This window comes from Octopus bimaculoides, chromosome 8, assembly GCF_046866305.1.
Source record: "Octopus bimaculoides isolate indiv1 chromosome 8, ASM4686630v1, whole genome shotgun sequence".
NCBI lineage: Eukaryota > Metazoa > Mollusca > Cephalopoda > Octopoda > Octopodidae > Octopus > Octopus bimaculoides.
Window position 1 is genome coordinate 56,696,415 of NC_142935.1, and position 23,991 is coordinate 56,720,405.

The 23,991-nt window shown below is 38.6% G+C and overlaps 1 protein-coding gene across 4 annotated transcripts in view; it reads left to right on the forward strand.

Annotated features, from left to right (window-relative positions):
* Positions 1–22,406, forward strand: part of LOC106882632 (1-phosphatidylinositol 3-phosphate 5-kinase) — a 106,516-nt gene extending 84,110 nt beyond the window's left edge. For 2 of the 4 annotated variants that reach the window (XM_089356504.1, XM_089356503.1), the window contains 10 exons: positions 5,456–5,599; positions 10,653–10,739; positions 11,277–11,373; positions 14,134–14,213; positions 16,252–16,355; positions 17,416–17,544; positions 18,811–18,904; positions 19,499–19,660; positions 20,612–20,686; positions 20,832–22,406. In XM_089356504.1, the coding sequence (XP_089212630.1) occupies positions 5,456–5,599; positions 10,653–10,739; positions 11,277–11,373; positions 14,134–14,213; positions 16,252–16,355; positions 17,416–17,544; positions 18,811–18,904; positions 19,499–19,660; positions 20,612–20,686; positions 20,832–20,953 (1,094 nt within the window). In that variant the 3' untranslated portion in view covers positions 20,954–22,406. The remainder of the gene's footprint in view (positions 1–5,455; positions 5,600–10,652; positions 10,740–11,276; positions 11,374–14,133; positions 14,214–16,251; positions 16,356–17,415; positions 17,545–18,810; positions 18,905–19,498; positions 19,661–20,611; positions 20,687–20,831) is intronic. The other 2 variants (XM_089356507.1, XM_089356505.1) reach the window with 1 other exon arrangement.
* The last annotated feature ends 1,585 nt before the right edge of the window (positions 22,407–23,991 follow it).

Genomic DNA, 23,991 nt, shown 5'->3' on the forward strand with positions numbered 1-23,991 from the left:
TTACCGACATCCCTCACTCTCACCACTGTCCACCTCCATTATTATCCTCCACACTCTCTTTCTGTCTCTCTCTACAACTTTCTGCCCCTGTCCTGATCATTACTGTCTCTTTAGTTCACCTTCTCAGTCACTTTGATTTCAGTTAACAAATACATTTTAGAGTAATGAAAACTCTTTAATCTCACAGAATGTAAAATGTGGTATGACGTCAGTGTCTGGGGAGGCTGACCGGAAGGGCGAGTTGACCGGAAGGGGAAAAAGGGCAGAGGGAGCCTCGATCGGGATTCGTGCCCTTTTCGAACGGGGTTGTGGTCAGGACAAGATGTATTAAGCGATGGTCTAGGTTTGGGAGAAGCAGCTGCTATTCCTGGTGTACTTTGGGTCGGGGCAAGCTTCAAGGATTGGATACCGCAAGACAAACTCGCAGTCGAGGAAAGGAAAACCGAGGTAAGGCGATTACATCTACTCGTACGCACACACCACAAGCTGTTTCGGCCCCATGTGCAGAAATTCGCCGCGATGGCAGCCACCAAGATTAGGATCGCCAGCGATGTGATCAGGCCTTTTAATGGCGAAGGAGATGTGATGGCTTGGATATGAAAAATTAGGCTCGTTGCCAAGCTGCAAGGAATAAGTGATGTGGTGAGTCTCATGGCTCTATACTTGGAAGGGAGCGCCCTAACCCTCTACCTAGAAATGGACGAGGAAGAAAGATTAAGTGCAGAGAACGTCGAACGGAGGTTGAGAGAAGCGTATATGGAGAGAGAGTACGCTGCCTTCGTAAAACTAGGAACGATTAGATGGGGGGGAGAACAGGTGGATGAGTACGCGGCGGAAGTGCGAAGACTGACCACGCTGGTTGGGTTTACGGGAGAAGGCCTGGACAGAGCGGTGTGGCTGGCGTTTGTAAATGGATTCCCCGACGACGTAGGGATCCGATTGCAGCAGTTGCCTGGTGGGAGAAGGATGGCGCTCAGCGAGCTAGTAGCGCAAGCTCGCGTGTTGACACAGCACGTCGGATGGAAGCCGATAGCGATGGCGGCGACAGAGGCGCGTTCCGACAGACGACAGCCTGAGAACGGCGTGAAGAAGCCTACCGAGCAACGACAGCGGCCATTCTCGAGCCGGTGTTTCAAATGTCAGGGGCCGCACATGGCGAGGGAATGCGCCGAATCGGGGCCTGTCTGCTATCGATGCAGGAAGACTGGGCACATCGCCCGTGATTGTGACCAGGGAAATGACCGTGGGGAAGTTGCTGCCTCTCAAACTTTCCCCGCAACCAAGTAGAGGCGCTTGTGGAGGCGCTGCCCGTGGTCGGAGTCGAGGTCGAGGGGAAGAAGTTCAAGGCCCTCGTGGACATGGGTTGCACGACTACCCTCGTGACGCCAAGGGTGGCGAAGAAATGGGATGGGACGATTAGCGTCCAGGCGGTCGACGGTAGAGAGATCCATTGCAGGGGCAGCTCCAGTCTGGAGATAGCGTTACCGAGCTCGGCGCTTAGGCTACGGGTGATCATGATCGACTATGTGATAGACAGGGTTGATGTCGTGTTGGGGATAGACGCCATCAACCGTCTTGGTGGCATTAGGATTGCAGGAGATGAGGTCACGTTCGGAAGCGTGGGGGCATCGTGCGCCGTGAGTCGGGACCGCAAGGGAGAGCAGAGCCCCGTCGAGAACAGCGCCGCTTACACCATCGAAGACAAAGATTTTCAGGCGGCGTTTGATGGTCGGAGGTGGACGATAGAGTGGCGATGGAAGGATGAGCCCCCACTACTAAAGAACAGGGTGAGCTGCTACCAGCATACGTTGAAAGGTCACGCCGGCGTCGAGTTCGACGAGGAGGTAGAGAGATGGATCAAGGAAGGAGTCCTTGTTCCATGGAAAGAGGAGGTGGTGAGTGGAGTGCTGCCTCTGATGGCAATGGTGCAGCCGACGAAAGGAAAAGTCAGACCGGTGCTGGACTTTAGGGAACTGAACGACCATATATCGTGCCACATGGGAGGTGAGGCAATGGACGTTTGCGGTGAGACGTTACGTGTGTGGAGACAGTCGACCAAGGCAGCGACGATCGTCGACTTGAAGTCGGCATATTTGCAGCTCCGTGTGAGTGACAAGCTGTGGCGATACCAGCTGGTGCGGTACAAGGGCCGGACGTACTGTTTAACCAGGCTGGGTTTTGGGCTGAATTCCGCTCCGAAAATTATGGCGATGGTGCTCAAGTCCGTCCTAGGGAAAGAGGAGAGGATAAGGAAGGCCACCAGTTCCTACATCGACGACATTTTGGTTGACAAGACTGTAGTGTCAGCCACCGAGGTAGTGAGACACCTGGAGAGGTTCGGGCTGATTGCAAAGCCGCCTGAGTCGATGGTGGGGGGAGCTGCGCTGGGGCTGAAGCTACAAAAAGACAGATCGGGCGAGCTGGTGTTCCGGAAAGGAAACGAGATCCCAGAGCTGAGTTCCAGCGTCAGCAGGAAAGAGTTGTTCTCGGTTTGTGGGAAGTTGATCGGACACTATCTGATCGCTGGTTGGTTGCGCATTGCATGTAGTTACATCAAGAGACGAGCAGAGGGGGAGAGTTGGAGAGGCGATGGTGGCGATGATGCGGGAAATCATGGAGAGAACGAGAGCGGAAGACCCGGTTAGAGAAAACTGGTATGTGCCCAAGACGGAGTGCGGGACGGTTTGGTGTGATGCTAGCAGTATAGCGATAGGGGTTGTGTTGGAGATCGAAGATGCGGCCTGGCTACGGAAAGCGGACGACTTCAACCACATCAATGTCGCCGAACTAGATGCGGTGCTGAAAGGGGTGAACTTGGCCCTGAGATGGGGACTGTGCTCGATCGAGATCCGGACGGATTCGGCCACCGTGGTCGGCTGGGTAGGAACAGTAATTACCAGCGAGAAGAGAGTCCGAACGAAAGGTGGCACGGAGATGTTGGTGAAACGCCGCCTAGGAGTTCTGGGAGAGCTGATCGGCGAGTTCGGACTGAAGCTGAACGTGGTTTTCGTGCCTTCGGAAAGAAACAGGGTGGACGCACTGATCAGGGTGAAAAGGGCGTGGCTGGAGGAACCGGAGGAAGCAAGGAAAGGGATAGCGGCAGTGTGTCGGCTGGGTGACTCCAAACTGAAGGAGCTACATGCTATGCACCACTTGGGGGTGGATAGGACCCTGTATCTGGCGAAAATGGTTGATGCTAACGTCACTAAGAGAAACGTTAAGAAAGTGGTCGCAAAATGTGACAGATGCCAGTCCATTGACTCCGCCCCGGGTGGGCATGAGCAGGGGAACCTCTCAGTAGAGGGCAACTGGAGGAGACTGGCTGTGGATGTGATGCACTACCGTCAGGAAATGTATCTCAGCATGGTTGACTGTGGGCCAGGCCGTCTGGCCATTTGGAGGGAGCTGAGGACAGGCATTGCCGATGAGATTGCCCGCATTCTGAACGGGATATTCTTGGAGAAGGGTCCTGTGGAAGAACTGCTAATGGACAACGGGGCGGCATTTCGTTCGGAAGCGTTGGGAGAGATGCTTGACCTGTGGAAGGTGCGACGATTATTTAGAGCGGCGCATAGGCCGAGTGGCAATGGAATCGTTGAGAGGCACCATCGACGATCAAGGCCATGGCTGAAAGGGGGCACATTTCGCCCCTGGAAGCGGTCTACTGGTACAACATGTCTCCCCGAACCGGACAAGCGGAAGAGTCTGTGCCGCACAGAGCGGTGTTCAAATATGAATGGAGGCATCCCAGTAAGATGCCGGAGTTCTGCGAGGAAGAGAAGGGACCCGCCGGTGTGAAAGTAGGGGAGGAAGTTTGGGTCAAGCCGCCGAAGGCACGCTGCACATCACAATGGGGCAGGGGAACAGTGACAGCGGTCAATTCCAGAAACAATGTATCTGTGGATGGAATGCCGCGTCACGTGCTGGATCTGTGCAGGATAGCCACTTTGTCGGATGAAGAGTGCGATGGAAACGAGCCACCTAGCTTGAGAAGATCTCGACGTGTAAGGCGCCCGCCCGGTTGGATGGCGGACTTTGAATTGGAGTAGGGGTGAACGTGATCTTTAAGATCAGGGTGGCGTGTGGTATGACGTCAGTGTCTGGGGAGGCTGACCGGAAGGGGAAAAAGGGCAGAGGGAGCCTCGATCGGGATTCGTGCCCTTTTCGAACGGGGTTGTGGTCAGGACAAGACGTGTTAAGCGACAGTCTAGGTTTGGGAGAAGCAGCTGCTATTCCTGGTGTACTTTGGGTCGGGGCAAGCTTCAAGGATTGGATACCGCAAGACAGACTCGCAGTCGAGGAAAGGAAAACCGAGGTAAGGCGATTACATCTACTCGTACGCACACACCACATGAAACATCCCCATTGATACTGGTGACATGATAAAATGCACCAATTACACTTTGTTAAGGGCATCCAAAAACCAATGCAAAAATGAAATCTGCAAGTGAAATTTGATCTTTTGACCTTCCTAAAAAGTTGTAACTTTGATTACAAATCAAATTTATTCAGTCTAGTATACTTGGAAAATGAACAAGCAACAACAATAATGATGATGAAAATTGTGTGTCTGTGTTTGTGTGTGTATACATAAAAGAAGAACACCAGTGGGAAATGGGATTCAAAATTCACAACAGCTATTTTGGCAGCATTTTTTGATACATTCTTAGATGATATCAAGACAAAAATCTGCCATCTTCAGGTGATTTCAAACAAATAAACAGGTAAGACAGAAAATACGAGATGACTTGCTCACCAAGCTACATGGTGGGAAGAATCCTGCAACTGAACATTATTTGTATATATATAATTTCATATTTGCTTTTAAGTCATTAATCATCATTTTTCATCTTCTGTAACATATTCCTGCATGGCAACAGATGTGCATAAGAGGACAATATAGATAACAGACCCTTTTTTCCTTAAATACTAATACTCAGTTTTCAGGTTCTTTCTCAGTATATCTGCTTCCCCCTTGTTGATATGACCTGTTTCTCTACATTTGTCTCCATATTATTTATATTATTTTCAATGTATCTCAAGCTTTTGTGACCAACCCACCTGAAATTGCCTCTGGTTCCATGATACAAAACTTCCCTTTTTAAAATATTCATATTTTAAGATATTCCATCAAAAATTTATGAGAATTTTTTTATCAATTTATGTTCCAAACATCAGATTAATGAAAAATCTCATTTTTATTAAATTCTTTCAAATTCTTGATTATTTTCAGATCTAATTAAAATGCATATGTTGTGCATTTCACTAAAAATATGGTCACAAAGTATTAAATGCACATATACACACACTCACACATACACAGACATACACATGCATGAATGCACATGTATATGTGTACACTTACATACACATACATACACACAAAGTATTTCTTGTCAATAATTTCTAATCCTGACTCATTCTAAGCTTTGGTCAACTACCTTCTTTCAAACAGGATCCAAACATTCTGGGGTACTTGACTTTCTGCGTGGCAGTACTTCAAAAGAAAGGAGCCCCAAACTGACTCACAAGTTTGATCTCATAGATATAGTTCGCTACAATCCAAAACTGGATGCTGACAGTGTAGAAAGTGGAATGGGTATGGACTTGTTACTTGTAGTTGTGTTGTTCCTGATTTTCAATCTTGAACTTCTGCACGGCTGTCATTCACCCTCACTGGAGGATTGCTGATGTGTACAATATGCTTTATCTTGACTATTTCCTCACAAATAACTACCGTTGATTAATTATAATAATTCATCATCTAAATGTCATTTTTCTGCCATCATTTTTGTTTCATCTCCTACCTAGCACCATTTGATGTGATTTAGAAAGTTGTATAAAATGTAACCATTTAGAAAATTATATATACATGCAGGTGTCCCAAATAATCTAGTGGTTAGGATTCCACACTCTCACCGCAGCAGCCAAGGTTCAGTTCTCTGTTTGGAAAGAATGCTTTTGACTTTGGGTTTCTTGTGGAAAGATGGTGTAATTTATCTTTTAGATTCCAATGTGGTTGTGTAGTAAGAAGTTTGCTTCCTGACCACATGGTTCCAAGTTCAGTCCACTGCATGGTACCTTGGGGAAGTAACTCAGTCTGAAGTAACTCACCTTGGTCTGACCAAATCCTTGTGAGTGGATTTGGTAGATAAAAACTGAAAGATGCCCATTGCAATATATAAATGTGTGTGTGTCCCATTGCAACTTGACAACTGATGTTGGTTTGTTTACATCCCCATAAGTTTGGCAAATGAGACTGATAGAATGAGTACCTGACTTTAAAAGAAGTACTAGAGTTGATTCATTCAGCTAAAGATGCTTCGCAAGGTGATGCCCCAGTATGGCCACAGTGAAAAGACTGAAATGAGTAAAAAATAAAAGATACATATACATACTTATTTAAGCTCTTCCATCCCACCAAAGCATAGGCCATTGGTGACAACTATTCTCCATTATTCTCGACTCTGAGCTACCTTCTCTCTTCCTCTCCCAGGTCCTGTTGGTTTTCGATTGCAATGGATGCTTTTCTAACTTTGATTTTATCTAAATAGGGAAGCTGGCCCTACACAAACCCATTTTTATATCTGAGAAGAGGTAATCCATATTAGTCGGGTCTATATCCCTTGACCTGTCTGTCTAGCATGGGAAACACTAGGAACTTGCACTCCGTTAGCATAGATCTCAAAGGTCATCGAGGCATGCAAGCTACCATCCTGCAACAAGAACTGGACCTTGTGGTGGGTATTTATATACACTGTGTGTATATATATATATATATATATATATATATATATATATATATATATATATATATACATACATACATGTATATATGTATAAATGCTGGTGGCATATAAAAAGCACCCAGCACACTCTGTTTGGGTGGTTGGTGTTAGGAATGGCATCCAGCCACAGAAACCATGTCACAACAGACAATTGGAATTTGGACAGCTTTCAGCTGGCCAGTTCCATGTCAAACTGTCCAGCCCATGCCATGAAAAGTGGACATTAAATGGTAATGATGATATACACACACACACACACACACACATATATTTGGTTGGCAAGATAGTAATTTTGTTTTTCGCAAATAGACAGAGTTAGGATATTTTTGAATGACTTTTGTCAATGTTATGATTTTTACCTTTTGACATTTGTTAGCCATTACTGTTAGCTTACTTTTGAAGCAAATTGTGCAAATTTTTGTTTCCAGCTGTTAGTTCAGTGTCAATTTTAACATGGAGTGCAAAAATGAACCTTTTTGCCATATTTTGTGTTTTTATTTCCATAAATGCAAGACAGCTACTGAGGCTCACAAAGAGATATTTGAAGTTTATGGTACTGATTGCTTAACAGAACGCACATGTCAGAAATAGTTTGAAAAATTCCATTCTGGAGATTTTTCACTCAAAGATGACCAACGTTCTGGTCGACCTACTGAAATTGATGATGACCGAATCAAAGCCATAATTGAATCTGATTGTCATATAACTATGCGAGAGATTGCAGAGGGGTTAAATGTATCACACACAACAATTGGAAATCACTTAAAATGTCTTGGACTAGTTAAGAAGCTCGATATTTGGGTTCCACATAAATTGAAAGAGATTCACTTAACACAACAAATCAGTATTTGCGATGTGCATCCCAAACACAATGAAATCGACCTTTTTTTATGAAACGAATCATCACTGGTGATGAAAAATGGATTGTCTAAAATAGCATCAATCGAAAACAATCATGGTCCAAGCATAATGAACCAGCACAAACCACATCGAATGCTGAATTGCATAAAAAAAGGTCATGCTGTCAGTTTGGTGGGATTACAAAGGTGTTGTGTATTTTGAGCTGCTTCCAAGGAACAAAACAATCAATTCAGATGTTTGTTGTCAACAACTACTGAAACTGGGAGAAACAATATGAAATGTGTCCTTTTTTTAAGACAGCAGTGTGTGATTTGAGAGAGGTTTGACTGCTATTTCTAATAAGCTAATTGACCATTTAGAGACGACATTGTTGGTTCATATTGTCTAGAAAGTTGTGAATGGTAGAAGATTACAACTAATACAGGAAGTATGACTCAATCTTAGTGACAAACCTTGTTTAGATGAATTAAGAAGATAACGTGTTTTAATTCTTGAAAGCTATTTTATTTCAATAAAGACAGCATCAAGAGGGATTACTTTTGCAGGCTCATAAATGACAAGATGAACCAATATCATAGAGGTGGCATTTTTGTACACTTTCCAGTTTCGAAGTACAAATGCCCAAAAGCCAAATTTAAACCAGTTTCACAGTAGCAATGTTATAAAGATTAGGACAGGGTCATCATTACCAATTAGCAGTTCAATGAAAATATTACCCTTGATAATTAGTATATAGTCATTGTTAATATGTTAATGTAGAGTAGACATGTGATGAGATCAGTGGGAAGATATGTTGGCAAAGAAATAGATGGTTGACACAAAATAAGTTTGGTTATGTTGCAAAGGAAGAAATAGAACAGCATGATAAAAGTGGTGATGAGGATGATGTTAATGATAAAGATGATGATGGTGAGAATTTTACTTTGTACAGCAAAAAATATCACTAGAATGCTTGTGGTGGCAGTTGATATTATGATTGTAATAAACAAGATGTTGTTTGTCTTGTAATGCATGTAATTATGATGAATACACTGTTTGTTGCACATGTATGCTTTGTAATCTTAGTGTTTGCTTTGCATGTTAACATTTTATGAATTGTATGCTATTTCATAAAGCCATTTACTAATGTGTCTTGTCCAGTAGTTCAGCTAGCTGCAATAATACATGTCTTGTGTTCATGGTGTTTTGGTATTTTTTTTTTCTTTTAATCAACTGAAATTTATATTGTACAGTTTCCTCAGACTTTTGAAAGTTCAATTATTAGCTGTTTTTAACTAAAAAATGTTCTTAATTTTCCAGCAGCTTTTGTAATTTGAAAAATTTTTTTAGCCATTTCTCAATGTTTGGGTAATTGGAAAAATTTTGTTAAGATTGATGTGATTTTATGCCTGTCCTGTATATGTAATATAATGTGTAGCTAGCATCATGTCATAGTGATTCTGTCCACAGTTATTATTAACTTGAAACATTTTCATTTTCCACATATATGCAATATGTGATTATACACTCGTCTACAGATGCAGATAGCATATTCACTTTTACAGAATCAGAGCAATAATAATTATACAGTCTATGTAGTTACATTTACTAATATAAAGTTTTGCATACATATATTCCTTGAGTGTTTGTTGAGATGGTGTTACCAATACAATTTCTACACTTTGTCTTTTTCAGTTTTCTACAATATATTTGTGTATATATATATATATATATATATATATATGTATGAAGAAGCAATGATGATCACACACACACACATATATATATTTATTTATATATATATATATATATATATATATATGAAGAAGCAATGATGATCACACACACATATATATATTTATTTATTTTTATATATATATATATATATATATATATATATATATGACTTATAAACTTGTAATGTACTTGGTAATATATAATGGTTGCAAAATGATATATGGTGTCCCTACCTGCAGTTACTAATATATATATGTGTGTGTGTGTGTGTGTGTGTGTGTGTGTGTGTGTATGTTTGTGTGAGTGTATACATAGAAACTTAATAAATATACTACTTATTTTGGTAGACTTGTACATTTTCTAGGGGGAAAAAAATGAAGATAAGAGTGATTAAAAATTAAACTCCTTAACTTAATCAAAAGATTAGTTTGATACAAATTCAACCCTTTTTAATATAAATATTATGTTTTTTCCCCCATTTGATATTAAATAGAACTTACAGCCTCCTTGGTAAATTATGTTCAGAAAAGCAGTTGATATTATATGTCTCTTAAATTGAAAAAAAAGAAGCATTATATTTGTCAAATGAAAATATCTATTTAAGAGATTTGATGCCACATGTAGGTATGACATGTATTGAATGTAATGTATTGGATGTGTAATGTGGAATTGCTTAAAAGCAGTGTGCAAGTGAGCTGAGAGAGCATATGGGCATTAAAGACATCAGCTGAAATCTGCAAGAGAGATGATTGCACTGGCAAAGATGACATATGATGTGGATAGATAATGAGTGTCAGTTGAAAACAGTAATTCTGGCTATGGGCAGTGGAAGAGGATGATCAAATATGGTTACAGAAAGATGTGATAAAGTCAAATCTGAAGATGTTGGACCTGCCCCAGATGACATAACAAAAGATTGAGTTGAGTGGTGATACAATATTGCTGACTTATATTATCAGTTGGATGGGTCTTATTGTTCAAGCAGACCTGTGGCACAGAAGTTACTGATCAAAAAAGTATGGAAGTGACCTATGGGTCCACTGGTAACTAGTCAATATTGTATTTCACTCGGGGATTGTACCGTGTCATAAAATGTGTGGTTGAGTGGGATGCAGGCCTGGACATGTTCAATTTTTTTTTTTACTTGTCTAATCTGTTTTTGATTCTGTTGAGACTGGGCAAAATTTGAACTCCAATATTCTATTTTCTTGAGACAAACAATCATTGTACATCAATGTGCTTGTTATAAATGTGTACATATCATTATTCCTCAATATTTTCCTCCAGATGTTAATGACGGAACTAGTTCAATTCCTGTTGATGGGGAGAAGAGCAAACCCTGCAAGGTGGCCATTAACCCACATATTGACATCCGTAAGTCCTCCATCATATTTTGTTTCTAATTCAACATTTCCTCCTACTTTATTCTTTTCTTCATTTTCCATCTTTCAAATCATTTTTTGTTTTCATCTTCTTTTTCTTATTACTTCTTCCTCTTGCTATTTCATTATCTTCATAATTTTTGCTGCACTTTTTTTGTTCACTTCATCTTTTTCTTCATTCTCATTTTCCCCTAGCTTCTTTATTGTCAGTGGTACCTACCCACCCTGCTGTCTTTACTGTTATACTTCCTTTGTTCATAAATCAATGCTTCAAAAGAACATTTATTACCGAGTAACGTAACAAGCAAAATAATATAATCACTACCTTATAACTCCTGTAAATAGAATGTTTTCTGGTATCTGTTTCTCTTGATATCATTAGACAGATAAGTCAATCTATCTGATTTCATCAGCACCAGAGAAAAACTCAATCCAATTTGAAGAAAGATGAGTCTAAAAGATTGTGATTTAATTAACAAAACATTTTTTTCTTAATTATTGTAGCTTTAATTTGTTTTCCATTTTCTAGAGTTTTCCGATTCCTCATCTCGTTTCTATTGCCGTGTACATTTCGCTGAACATTTCAGACAACTGCGCTCTTTGGTATTTCCTGCCGGAGAAGACGTGTAAGTAACTGTAACAATCTAGTTTTTGTTGCAACGAGGGATTTGAGTTCAGATTTGACACCTCACACCTGTAATATCTTCATTCAAATTTTTGCATATGTAGGAAAATAAATTTTCGTTTTTAAGTCTTGAAGTCTCATGTGGGAATAAGATATTATTGTCAGGAAGTTGGCACAAGCAAATCCCAAAACCTAGTTTTCAGTGATGAAGTAATGCTAACAACAGCAGCAACAACAATAATGATGATAATAATAAATAATCCTTTCTACTAAAGACACAAGGCCTGAAATTTTGTAGGGGGGGTGACTAGTTAATTACATCAACCCTAGTGCTTAACTGGTACTTATTTTATCAACCCCAAGAGGATGAAAGGCAAAGTTGATCTTGACAGAATGTGAATCAAAATACTACTGAGCATCTTTCCCGGCATGCTAATGATTCTGCCAGCTCACTGCCTTAATAATGATAAGAACAACAATAATAATGATGATAATTGTCATTTCAAATTTGACACTTGGTCAGCTGTTTCAGGGAGAAGAGTTTAGTCAATATCATTGACCCCAGTACTTGACTAGTACCCTAATTTATTGACCCCACCAAAAGGATGAAAGGCAAAGTTACATTTTTAGATGAGGAATTCAGCTGCTGCGGAAAGATGTTTTCTAGTTACATCAGGCTTAGAATTCACCAAGGGAAGGTGTGTCAGAAGAAGGTGATTCAACAGTGTGGGTGGAAAAACCAGAAGATGTGTGACCAGAACCTCCTGGAAAGAAACCATAGCAAGGGTCATTCAACAGTCGAATTGGAACAGCCAGGAAAAGAGATAGGCGTGAAGAAGCCAAAGGTTAAGTGACTGAAGGCAAATGATGCAGCTAGCTATAAGAAATTTGATGACAAGGTAGCAAGAATGACCACCAAATTCAAAGGGGATGATGATTTAAAGGGAAATTTGGCAGGGTGGTCATTCACCTGCTGACATTGGTTGATGCTGCATCGAAGAAACCAAAGAACAAAAAATGGCCAAAGGAAAAAGAAAAAAATACACTCAACACCAGAGCTAAAGACACCCTTGAAAAGAGGGTGAGGGTGCCACGTCAAAATCGGTAGAGGAGTAGGGGCTGAAACCGGATGTGGTTCCTCCTAATAATGTCCTTAGCCATTGAATCCTATAAAGAAGCTGTTGAAGTAGTGAATCACGAAATGTGGTTGGAATTCCTCAGGCAGAATTTGAACTCAGAGCATAATGAGTCAAAAGAAATGCTGCTAAGCATCTTCTGTGCTAAAATTTCTGGCTGCTCACCACCATAATAATAATAATAATGATCTATAACATAAGCAGATAACCACACAAACTTTGGAAGGGAGAACAGTTGATTAGATCAGCTTCTGTACTTATCTAATACTTATTTTTTGTTATTCTAGAAGGAGAAAAAGTAAAGTCACTGCTAGTAAAATTTGAACAAGATATTATAAGGCCTTTCTGCTGACTCTACCATACTAGTAATCTAAAAATACACTTTCTTTTAATAAGTTAGTCAGAGGAGAATGACTGTACCTAAGATCCTTGTATACTCTCCCAGATTGACAAATTTTTTGTGGCCATTGCCCAATCTGTAGGTCAATGTCTACAGGTAAAATGTGAAGTGAGAGGGAATCAGGATTCTTGTCCAAATGCTTGTGAGTAAACTCTGTTAAAGGCATCCAAAAGCCAGTGTTTGACCTCAGAACATCATCATCATCATCGTTTAACGTTCACTTTCCATGCTGGCATGGGTTGGATGTTTTGACCGAGGACTGGTGAGCCAGATGGCTACACCAGGCTCCAATCTGATCTGGCAGAGTTTCTACAGCTGGATGCCCTTCCTAATGCCAACCACTCCGAGAATGTAGTGGGTGCTTTTATGTGCCACCGGCACAAGGGCCAGTCAGGCGGTACTGGCAACAGCCACACTCAAATGGTATTTTTATGTGTCACCTGCACAGGAGCCACTCCAGCAGCACTGGCAACACCCTTACTCAAATGTTGAATAGCCATGATTGAATAAAGCTATGATAATTAGAAGTATCCCAACCATGATCATTTCATCTTCTATTTTGGTATTCTGGGTTTTTTTTCTTCCAGATATAGTGTATCTATGACCAGGCCTGTCACCAGACTTTGATGCCTGGAGGGTGCTTCAGAATATTTAAATTTGTATTGTGGGAAGATTTTTGTAAAGTGTATTTTCTAAATCTGAGGGTGCACCATTGAATAGTGAGGGAGTAGTGCTGTCCAGTGTGCCTCCTTAGCAATGGGCATGTCTAGCACTGAGCTGGATTAAGACCCATAAAGACCGTAAGCACTTAAAAGATTTTGGCGGCCTCATATATGTATGCAATTCAAAATATAAACAATTATAAACCATAAAATAAATTTCTAATTTTCAAAATGAAACAAAACTAACAGTAAAGATGGAAAATAATGTTTATTTTTGTATACTACCACTTTATATTTGAAAAGTTTTCTCCTACTTTTTTTAATTGCAAAGTCTTTGTAATTAACTATGACACCATGACTACTTTGAAATTATAGTTCCAATCATATAAACCACTTTCAATACTATTTTAGCAAGTTTAAAGTGATTTCTTTTGTGCTGTAAACTATTTACCATTTCTGTGCTGCCTCACTTCCCTTGATGGTAATCCCTTCACTTGATAGTAATAACGGTGCCATTTTTTGTCATTTTGGAATATGACCATATTATTCATGTCATGTTTCAGTTTTATTCGCTCAATGAATCACTGTCAACATTGGTCGGCTAAAGGTGGAAAATCAAGATCAGCTTTTTCAAAGACCTGTGGTAAGTATACATATTTCTGTAGACTTGGCCTTTTAAATCATAGCTCTAAAAAAATATCTGTTTGGTGTAAATCATGAATGCAAAACAACACACATATATGCATACATACATATACATGTCTGTATGCATACACACACATATATTATATATCTGAGTGGTTGGCGTTAGGAAGGGCATCCAGCTGTAGAAACTCTGCCAAATCAGACTGGAGCCTGGTGTTGCCATCCGGTTTCACCAGTCCTCAGTCAAATCGTCCAACCCATGCTAGCATGGAAAGCGGACGTTAAACGATGATGATGATGATGATGATGATGAGGTGTGGAAGCTGACCATTATAAGTTGACATTGATTGTTCTGTTCAGACTTCTCTGAACAAAATGCCCTTGGACTGTAAGTAATGCTGTTGGCATCATCCACTGCCACCAGACTGCTTCTCTGGGCCTCTACACCAAGTGGTGTACAAGAGTGCAGGCTGCTCACAGTAGCAACTCACTTGCTGGTTGACATCCAACTGTTGTCTGGTGGTACAGACATTTTATTTGATCACAATAACCATCAAACAGTTGGTCTATGACTCCTCTGCCTTATCAGTTATCCAATGTCCTGCTGTCAACAGACAGAAGGGGTGACTTACTCTTCCTTTTATGGCCTGCCACTGATGTGGGTGCCATACTGCGTATGTATGTATGTATATATATATATATATATATATATATATATATATATATATATATATATATATATATATGTTCCCGTTCCTTTTTTTGTCCACGTTTTTTGACGTCCTGTACCCAGATATGCATCTATATATACATGTAGATGTAGGTATGTACATATCTGTATGTATACATGCATATGCTCATATATCATTTGTATTATTATTATATATATATATATATATATATATATATATATATAAATCTTTCCAAAAGATTTGAGACATTCCGTTTTTCAAAAAAAATATTTTAAAATAGTTAATAATGTTTAAGAAAATCTTTCTTTAAATATTATGATTGAATCAAGTATTTTTTGCAGAAACTTTTAAATACACACACACACACATAAATACATATGTATCATTATCATCATCACCACCATCATCATCATCATCAACATTTAATGTCTATTTTCCATGCTGGTTTGACAGGATCTGGCAATCCGTAAGGCTGTGTCAAGCTCCAATGTCAGCTTTGGTATGGTTTCTATGGCTGGATGCCAGCCTCTGTACTCATTTTATGATTCTTAAAAAGAGAATTTTTAGAATTGGATAATAAAATAAATTACTGACACTTGCAACCAACTTGTTTGTGCAATTGCTGCCTTTTGAAAGTTCCCTATAATGGACACCAGTAGGATGATAGGGGTCATCAGAGAGAATGCATACCTGAGCCTATTACTGATGTGATCCCTTTGCCCCCACTGGATCAGCTGACTAGTATTTAACCATCAACATTCAGTCTTAAGTCCTTTCATCTCAGGAGATCAACACCATTCAAACTGTGGAGTCATGCTGGTTTGACTTGCCTACAGGCAAACATTATTAACCTGCCTCACACCTATACATCATTTCTCTAACTAGGTTCCATCATCCCTTTGCATCCATTTCCAGTGACTGGATTTTTTTTTCAAGATGACATAAGTTTGATGATGATGACTCAGGCTGATTAATGACAGCCATCTTCTAAGCATTTTGTAAAGCATGTAGTTTGGTTCTTTGTTGTTTTCTTCTATTCCACTCCCTCAGTCTTATTGAGAATATTGTTTCTTTGATGTTAAATCCATAATAAATATTGCATACACTTTCTTTTTAAATATTAACAAAAGTTTTTTGTTTAATAGTTGTTTACTTACATTCTTAAGGCAACAGATAAAAGCCAAACATTAACTTTAAGAAGTTACAGATGTTTGAGCATCATTTAATACCAAAATGCTTGAATAAATATATTTCTTTCAGAGGCACTGGAAAAGATTAAAATTTTGTTTGTGTATATATTGCTTTTTTTATACCATTATTTGTTATTTTTGTTGAATTTTACAGATAATCGTTTCATCCTGAAACAGATGTCTAATGCAGAAGCAGTTTCTTTCCAAGTGTTCGCACCCAACTATTTCCAATACATTACCAAAGCTTACCTAGAACAAGTAAGTCCCTTAATGTTCTGGTTTATAATCCTGGTCATACATTTTACTTCATAAACAATTGCTTTCAGTGATCAGACCTGTGATCAAAAGCAGTCCAGCTATGACTATCCAGTTTTATCTTTAGATTACATTGTTCAAATTGTTTTTTTTCTTTTTCTTTTGTAAGATTGAATGAGGTTTGGCTGCTACTTCCAGCAGGTTGAGTGGTCATCTAACTGTGCCTTTGTTGGTTCTTGAATGGCCTTTGACATTATTATGAATTAAAGTGAGGAAGAAAATATATTCTTTGTTGTCATTTGGTACCAGTTATGTCTTAAGCAAGCAAGTCTTTGTAGCATGCAGCTATTCATGTAGCATGGCGCCAATTCATAACAGCCGGCAATATGACATAATGTCGTATTGCCGAGGAAATATAATTGTCGTCTTCCCATTGGTTGAAATAACTGCTCATAGAAATATTCTTTTACTAATTTTCAGAATTCAAATATGAGTAGTTATTTCAACCAATGGGAAAACAACAATCATATTTCCTCGGCAATACGACATTACGTCATATTGCTGGCTGTTATGAATTGGTACCACGTTACATGAATGGCTGCATGCTACACCTTCAATGAAGCCATCAGTGTCCTGTCTTCTTCCCCTCAGACAAAATGTATCTAGGACTACATTATACAATCTCTAAGGTGTTTTTTAGATGGTAGAATATGATTTGGAAGAGATTCAGTTGCTAATTTTAACCATTTGAGTGACCACATACAGACTTTCTCAGAAGTGATTTAGAAAGTAGAGACTAAAATCCTTGATGCTACTGCATTTTAAGATTTCCAGTTTTTCTGCTTTTGTCACCTTTTCATGTCCAGTTTTAAAGGAACAGCTGCACGATAAAGTGAAGTTGTTCTGATCAGGAAGATAATTTGGATGATATAACATCACATCTCATACTGCTCACACAGCAACAATAATAATTATAATTTCCAGGTGATTATTTAATTTGTGATGCACTTTTGCATAGATATGAAGATTTTTAATGTTTTTGTTTTGGTTGTTAATATTTCAGAAACCAACAGTTCTTGCAAAGATTCTAGGAGTTTATACCATAGGTTTTCGTAACAATCAGACCAGCACAGTAATGAAGCAGGACTTGTTGGTGATGGAGAACTTGTTATACAATCGAAAAGTCTCTCAGGTAAACAGCACACTCTTATCTTTGTGTTCTAAATCTGTGTTACTTAATATTGCTATATTCTTCCTTTTTATATCGTGTGTGTGTGTTTGTGCACCCTTGTCTAGACATCATGTGATGTTTATAAATGAGCATCAACATACAAGCAAGGTTGTTTGTTTCCCGTCTTCCTTGAAAAAATATGTCTAATTATGGGAAAATATTACCTTGCTTGGAAACAGGTGAAGGTTGGCAACAAAGCCTGTACTCTAATTAAGTAAATTAGTTTAGCTTTGATTCTGACTAGTTTCTGCTCTCTCACTCTAGATTTAAACCATTCTCATGAGATAGTTTTTCTTTTATTACCATACTGAAAAACAGGACTATGTGAACCAATGGGGTGGCCTTTACATGGTTAATGATCTTGTAAAAACAGTAGTCAAATATTCCTCAATCACATCCTGTCATCTTAGAAAAGAACATGTTGGATAATATAGGCTTCAGTACACTTGTCTAGAAATAATTGCAATTAATGACAAAGACAAGATTAAAATAATGAACTTCTTACTATTTCCAATCTTTGCTGTGGTATTTGTTTTGTGTGTAACAGGCAAGTATATTACATACATGCAATTAGATGCCACTTTCACTGCATTACAATTTCATCATCATCATCGTCATTTAACGTCCGCTTTCCATGCTGGCTTTCCATGGGTTGGATAGTTTGACAGAGGACTGGCAAGCCAGAAGGCTGCACCAGGCTCAATCTGATCTGGTTTCTACAGTTGGATGCCCTTCCTAACGCCAACCACTCTGAGAATGTAGTGGATGCTTTTACGTGCCACTGGCATATGGGCCAGTCAGGCAGTTCTGGCAACAACACACTCAAAAGGTGTTTTTTACGTGCTACTTGCATGGAAGCCAGTCCAGCGGCACTGGCAACAACCACGCCCAAATGTTGTTTTTCACGTGCCGGTAAGGTAATGCTGGCAACGATCATGCTTGAATGGTGCCTTTAATGTGCCACCAGCACGGGAGCCAATCTGTGGCCCTGGCAATGATCATGCTCGGATGTGCTTTTAATGTTCCACTGACACCAGTGCCAATCAGGCAGTACTGTCAGCGGCCACATCAGCAATTTTGATTTGATTTCTTTATATGTAAATATTCCAAATTGGTAGAACCATCCAATTATGCCGTTGTGAATATAAACGACAAACAACTGTATGTTTGATGTTTCTGTTTTATTACACTTTATTAAATTTTTGTCAAAATATTTTCTATTTATAGACGTTTGACTTGAAAGGATCTGTTCGAAATCGATTGGTCAATTTATCTGGGAAACAGGAAGAAGAAGTGCTGTTAGATCAGAATTTTCTTCAAGGTGAGTTTTCAGAAATATCAGGAAATAATTGGTTAAAATTGGGAATTATTGGTTAAAAAACCATTATAGTAGCTTAGCAAAAGGCAACATTCTAATGATTTGTTTTCGGTCTTCTAATAAAGCATTTTGATGAGGAACAACAATCTCATTAGGATTGATGTTAATTTTACTGCTGCTGCTTCTGTTATTGTGTATGTGAAGTTTGGGAATCCAGGATTATTGTTTGCGAGAGACTAGAAAATATTCTAAAAGATTAAAAGCAATGTTAATACAATTTTTAGCAAGTTTCTGGAAGTAGTGGCATGAAGAACTCCTGTCACTAAATGTTGTTTGAATCCCTTAGAGCCATATGGTCTTTTTACCATGCAATCTGTCTATGTCCATAGGTTGTAGGGACCGTTACAGTAGAGACAGGCTGAGCAGATGCAGTTAGGGCATGACAGATTGAATTATTTGGCATTCATTGGAAGTGATTGTAATTGACATATAATATCATGATCATTTATTTACTATAACAAATACCAAGATAAAACATGGTAACTTTATATTTCACTGTTGTTTATCTCTGTGTGTTTCTCTCTCTCCCTCTTTCAGTCAGTGTTGACTCTCCTCTCTACATCAGACCTCACTCCAAAGCTGTTCTAGCTCAAGCTATCGACAGTGATTCCAAATTTCTAGCCAGCAACTTCATCATGGACTATTCTTTGTTGGTTGGACAGGACGATCAAATGAAAGAATTAGTGGTTGGTATTATAGGTAAGTGGATTTTTTTTAATCTATTTTTTTTTCTTGTTTATGCAGTCTGCAATCCTGTCATCCTTAGGTTCATTCTCACGGTGTGTCTCGTTGGTTGGTGTCTTTACAAAAGCATTTAGTTAACCCAAGATTTGTAAGTCGATTAGCTACATAGAAACTATGTGAAAGTCTTTTGGATGATTGAACCTGTTCTTGGGTGGCTGTCTTGACTCTTTGCCTCATTTCACACCACCACCTGGCACTTTGGGGCCATTTAATGGACTTCACTCTGCTTGAAACAATTGGAACCAGGCCATCAGCGCAAGAATAACTTCTTTCTTTTCTTCCCAATAATTTTAGTTAGGTTTGATGGAAATAGTTTGCAAACAAAAGGGAAAGTTTTTGTATGCAAACATGAAAACATTGGGAAGAGATAATTAAAAGAAAATAAAGAGAAAATGCATGAAAAATAAACATGAGTGAATCTGCTAGCCAGAAACTGTGTGGAAGCTGGTGTGTGTGTGTGTGTGTGTGTGTGTGTGTGTGTGTTTGCCATCGCTTCCATGAATGCTTGACAACTGATGTTGATTTCTTTATGTCCCTGTAACTTAGCAGTTTGGCAAGGGAGACCAATCAAATAACTACTGGGGTAGAATTGTTAACCTAAGCCCTTCAAGGTGGTGCTCCAGTATGGTCATAAGTCCAATAGCTGAGACAAGTAACACATAAATAAATCATAACCGACCATCTTAAAAAAGAAGAACATTTTGGACAATGAAATCCTAGATTCACTACCTGAAATAAAGATGAGATGGTCCTGGCTGGAATGCCTTAGCTCATAGTTTTGCTCATTTAGAACTAACCTGGAGTTAAATAACGACAACTACACCACTGTACTGCAATAACTTTTGAAATGCATCAAAAACACTTCCATTCATGTCTCTTTTAATTGCTACATTTTCTTTATTTCAGATTACATTCGAACATTCACATGGGACAAAAAGCTTGAGATGGTTGTAAAAGCCACAGGATTTCTGGGTGGTGCCTGTAAGTTTTATTACATTTCAAGAGTTGTTTCAAATTCTGTTACATAATTTTTACAACTCAGATGTACTTTCATTTAATGAAATTTATAATCTGTTTCTTTTTAACCTTTCTTTTTAATATCATTTTCCTTTTTATATTATTACAGCTAAAATGCCAACAGTTGTGTTTCCTGAATTGTACAAGAGTCGGTTCTTAGAAGCCATGGATCGATATTTTCCTCCTGTCCCTGACAGATGGAGTGGGCTTGGCTATGGACTCGATTATTGAGAAGAAACAAAATTTTTATTGGATATACTGACTTTTCTATTACTGGAATTCATTTGAGGCTGTATATCACCTGAATGAATTTTAAAATTGGTTGAGACAGTTTAAGACAACTGTAAATAATCTTAATATATATGCATATATATATATACATATATGTACATATATATGTTTGTGCATATATATATGTATACACATGCACATATGTATATATACACACACACACATGTACATATTTATAACTTATTTGGAAGATATTGCACCGTTTTGTGTGCAGTTGCCAACCAGCAGTCAGAAAGGCCATCACCACCAAGAAGTGGTGAATTGCATTCCATATCTTTGAAGCAGAAAAAATGTGTAACAGTGCAGGTGAAGTTAGGAAAAAAAAATGATCAATCTATTTCTTCAGTTAACAGTAACCATATTTTTATGCACTTTCTTCTATAAGAAGAAAATTTTTGTCATTACCAAAGACTTGATAATGAGAATAACTGTTTTAAAATTAAGACATAGGTTGTTGAAATTGTTAATTTTTGTTATAATGTCCATTTTTTAGTTAATGGGTTTTGGAGAAACTGTTCATGGCAACATGTAACTTTGGGTAATCAATGATCAATATGGATTTTAGTTAATATCAGGTTGTATTATAAATTTTTAGTAACCATGAGAATTAAGATAGATTTTAATTAAAAGCATTTTGTATTACAAACTTTCTTACATAGCCAACATGGATTTTACTTAACAATAGGTTGTATCATGCAGTTTAGTTAATACATGTTGCATATAGTAATACAATATAGCAACAGGCTGTTTTATAAATTTTAGTTGTTGCCATGTTCTAATAGAACCTATTGTAACATGATATACATTTGAGGCAACCACATGTTTTAGTGAAACATTTAAGATAACTGCATTTTTACTTTAAAAAACTGGTCACTATTTGTTAGAATACAACATACAATTTTTTGCGAATGATTATATGTTGTACTGCCAGATTTGTGGCAAAAACTATAGATAACCAAAGATTCTACTATTAACAAATGTTATGACATCGTAGAGAAATATAAATTATTATACATAAACACTTGTTACACTGCAACTTTCATGTAATACTCAATGTAACAATATCAAAAAGGAAAGGGTGATACTGTAAGAGAGAGACAACAAGTAACCATTGGTGATAATATCTTGTACCTCAATTACCTTTTATAATATGTTGTCGGCAGTGAGGTGATATCTAAGATATAACAGCTGACCACTCAATCATATTTGCTGAAAGGGCTTATGACCTACTTACAGGATCCCAGAAACTTTTCCTCATTGTTTTTTGGCTGTTGTTCCTTCAACTTTTGAACTTTCATTATTTAAATTTTGTGAAGGAACATCAGCACACTGAGAATATAATTACTGTAATGTAACTATTGTCTCAAATATATTTTTTTTATATCACATTTTATCCATTGTTCGATGTCTTTAATTTTTATGTTGTGTGATTCTGATATAAGTAAATCAGTTTTGATTTATATAAATCATCATTATCATCATCATCAAGGCATAGGTATGGCTGTTAAAAAACTTGCTCCTCAACTACATAGTAGCATTATGTGACAACCTTGGGCAAGTGTCTTCTATTAAAGCTACAGGCTAACAAAAGCCTTGTGAGTGGAGTCGGTTGAGGGGAAAGTGAAAGAAGCCTGTTGTGTGTTTGTGTGAGTGTGTGTTCTTGTCTTGACATTGTGTGATAGGTGTAATGAGTGTCACTGAAATACAAGGAGTGTCAATCATTTCCAGTATTCTGCAAATTCATGTTTGGCCTTGGTGAAACATTATCTTGATTTGAAACAAGTGAGGGTTAGTGATGGGTAGGGTATCTAACTATAGAAAATCTGTTTCAATAAACTCTGTCTAATCCATCCAAGCATGGGAAAGGGGATGTTGAAACGATGATGATGATGCTATATATATTGGGTCATCCCATAAATGATGCAGTTTTTTTATACATCTTTTATTTTTCAAAATTAAGATAAAGTTCTTCTTTAATCTAAAATATACCCCCATTCATTTTCTACAATGCTCTCCCATCTATCTGGTAGTCTTTCAAGGCCCCTCTTCCAAAGTTCACTTGTCTGTGATGAAAAATACTCCTCCAGTACTGTTCTGACCTCATCTACAGAATTCATATTTATTCCGTCCAAATGATTTTGAAGACTGTGGAATAAATGATAATCAGATGGGGCAATGTCTGGCGAATATGGTGGGTGGGGCATCGTTTCCCATTCAAACTATTCCAGTCTTTGGAATGTCATCCTTGTATGTGGCTGAGCATTATCCTGAATGAAGGACACCTTTCATCTTGAAAGCAAAGATGGTTCTTTTTCTTCTAGCACTGGCTTGTGTTGCTCAAGCTGCTCATGGTAGATCTCCTTTGTTATTGTTTGGTTTGGGTCTAAAAGTTCAAAGTGGACTAAACCTTTCATATCCCACCAAACAGATAACAACACCTTACGGGGGTGTTTAGCCTGGGGTGCCAGTGTTTCTCCTTTTTCTATCCACTGTCTTTGGTGTTTGACATTTTTATAGAGACCCTATTTCTCGTTACTATTCACTATTCTGTCCAAAAAAGGTTCATTCATGGGACGTGACAGCAAAGAAAAGTACACATTCACTTTCTGCATGCAATTAGACTTGGAAAATTTGTGACGAACCCATTGACCCAATTTGCTGACTTTTCTGATGGCACACAGGTGTCAATGAATGGTTAAATGACCAAATCCTAGCTTCTCTGCTAGTTCCTCAGCAGTTACTATAAAATTTACTTCCACCAAGGTTTGCAGGATGTCCTCGTCGAGCTGAACAGATTTTCGACAACAAGGCACATCTACGTTGTAGTTTACGGCTCAGAATTTCTGGAAACGCCGTTGTCATTGGCTTACACTTATTGTCCGATCCCCATATACTGCATTAATATTCCTCCACTTTCCATTGCATTGTTGCCTTTATTGAACTCATAAAGTAAAATATGCTGAATATGCTCCTTTGTC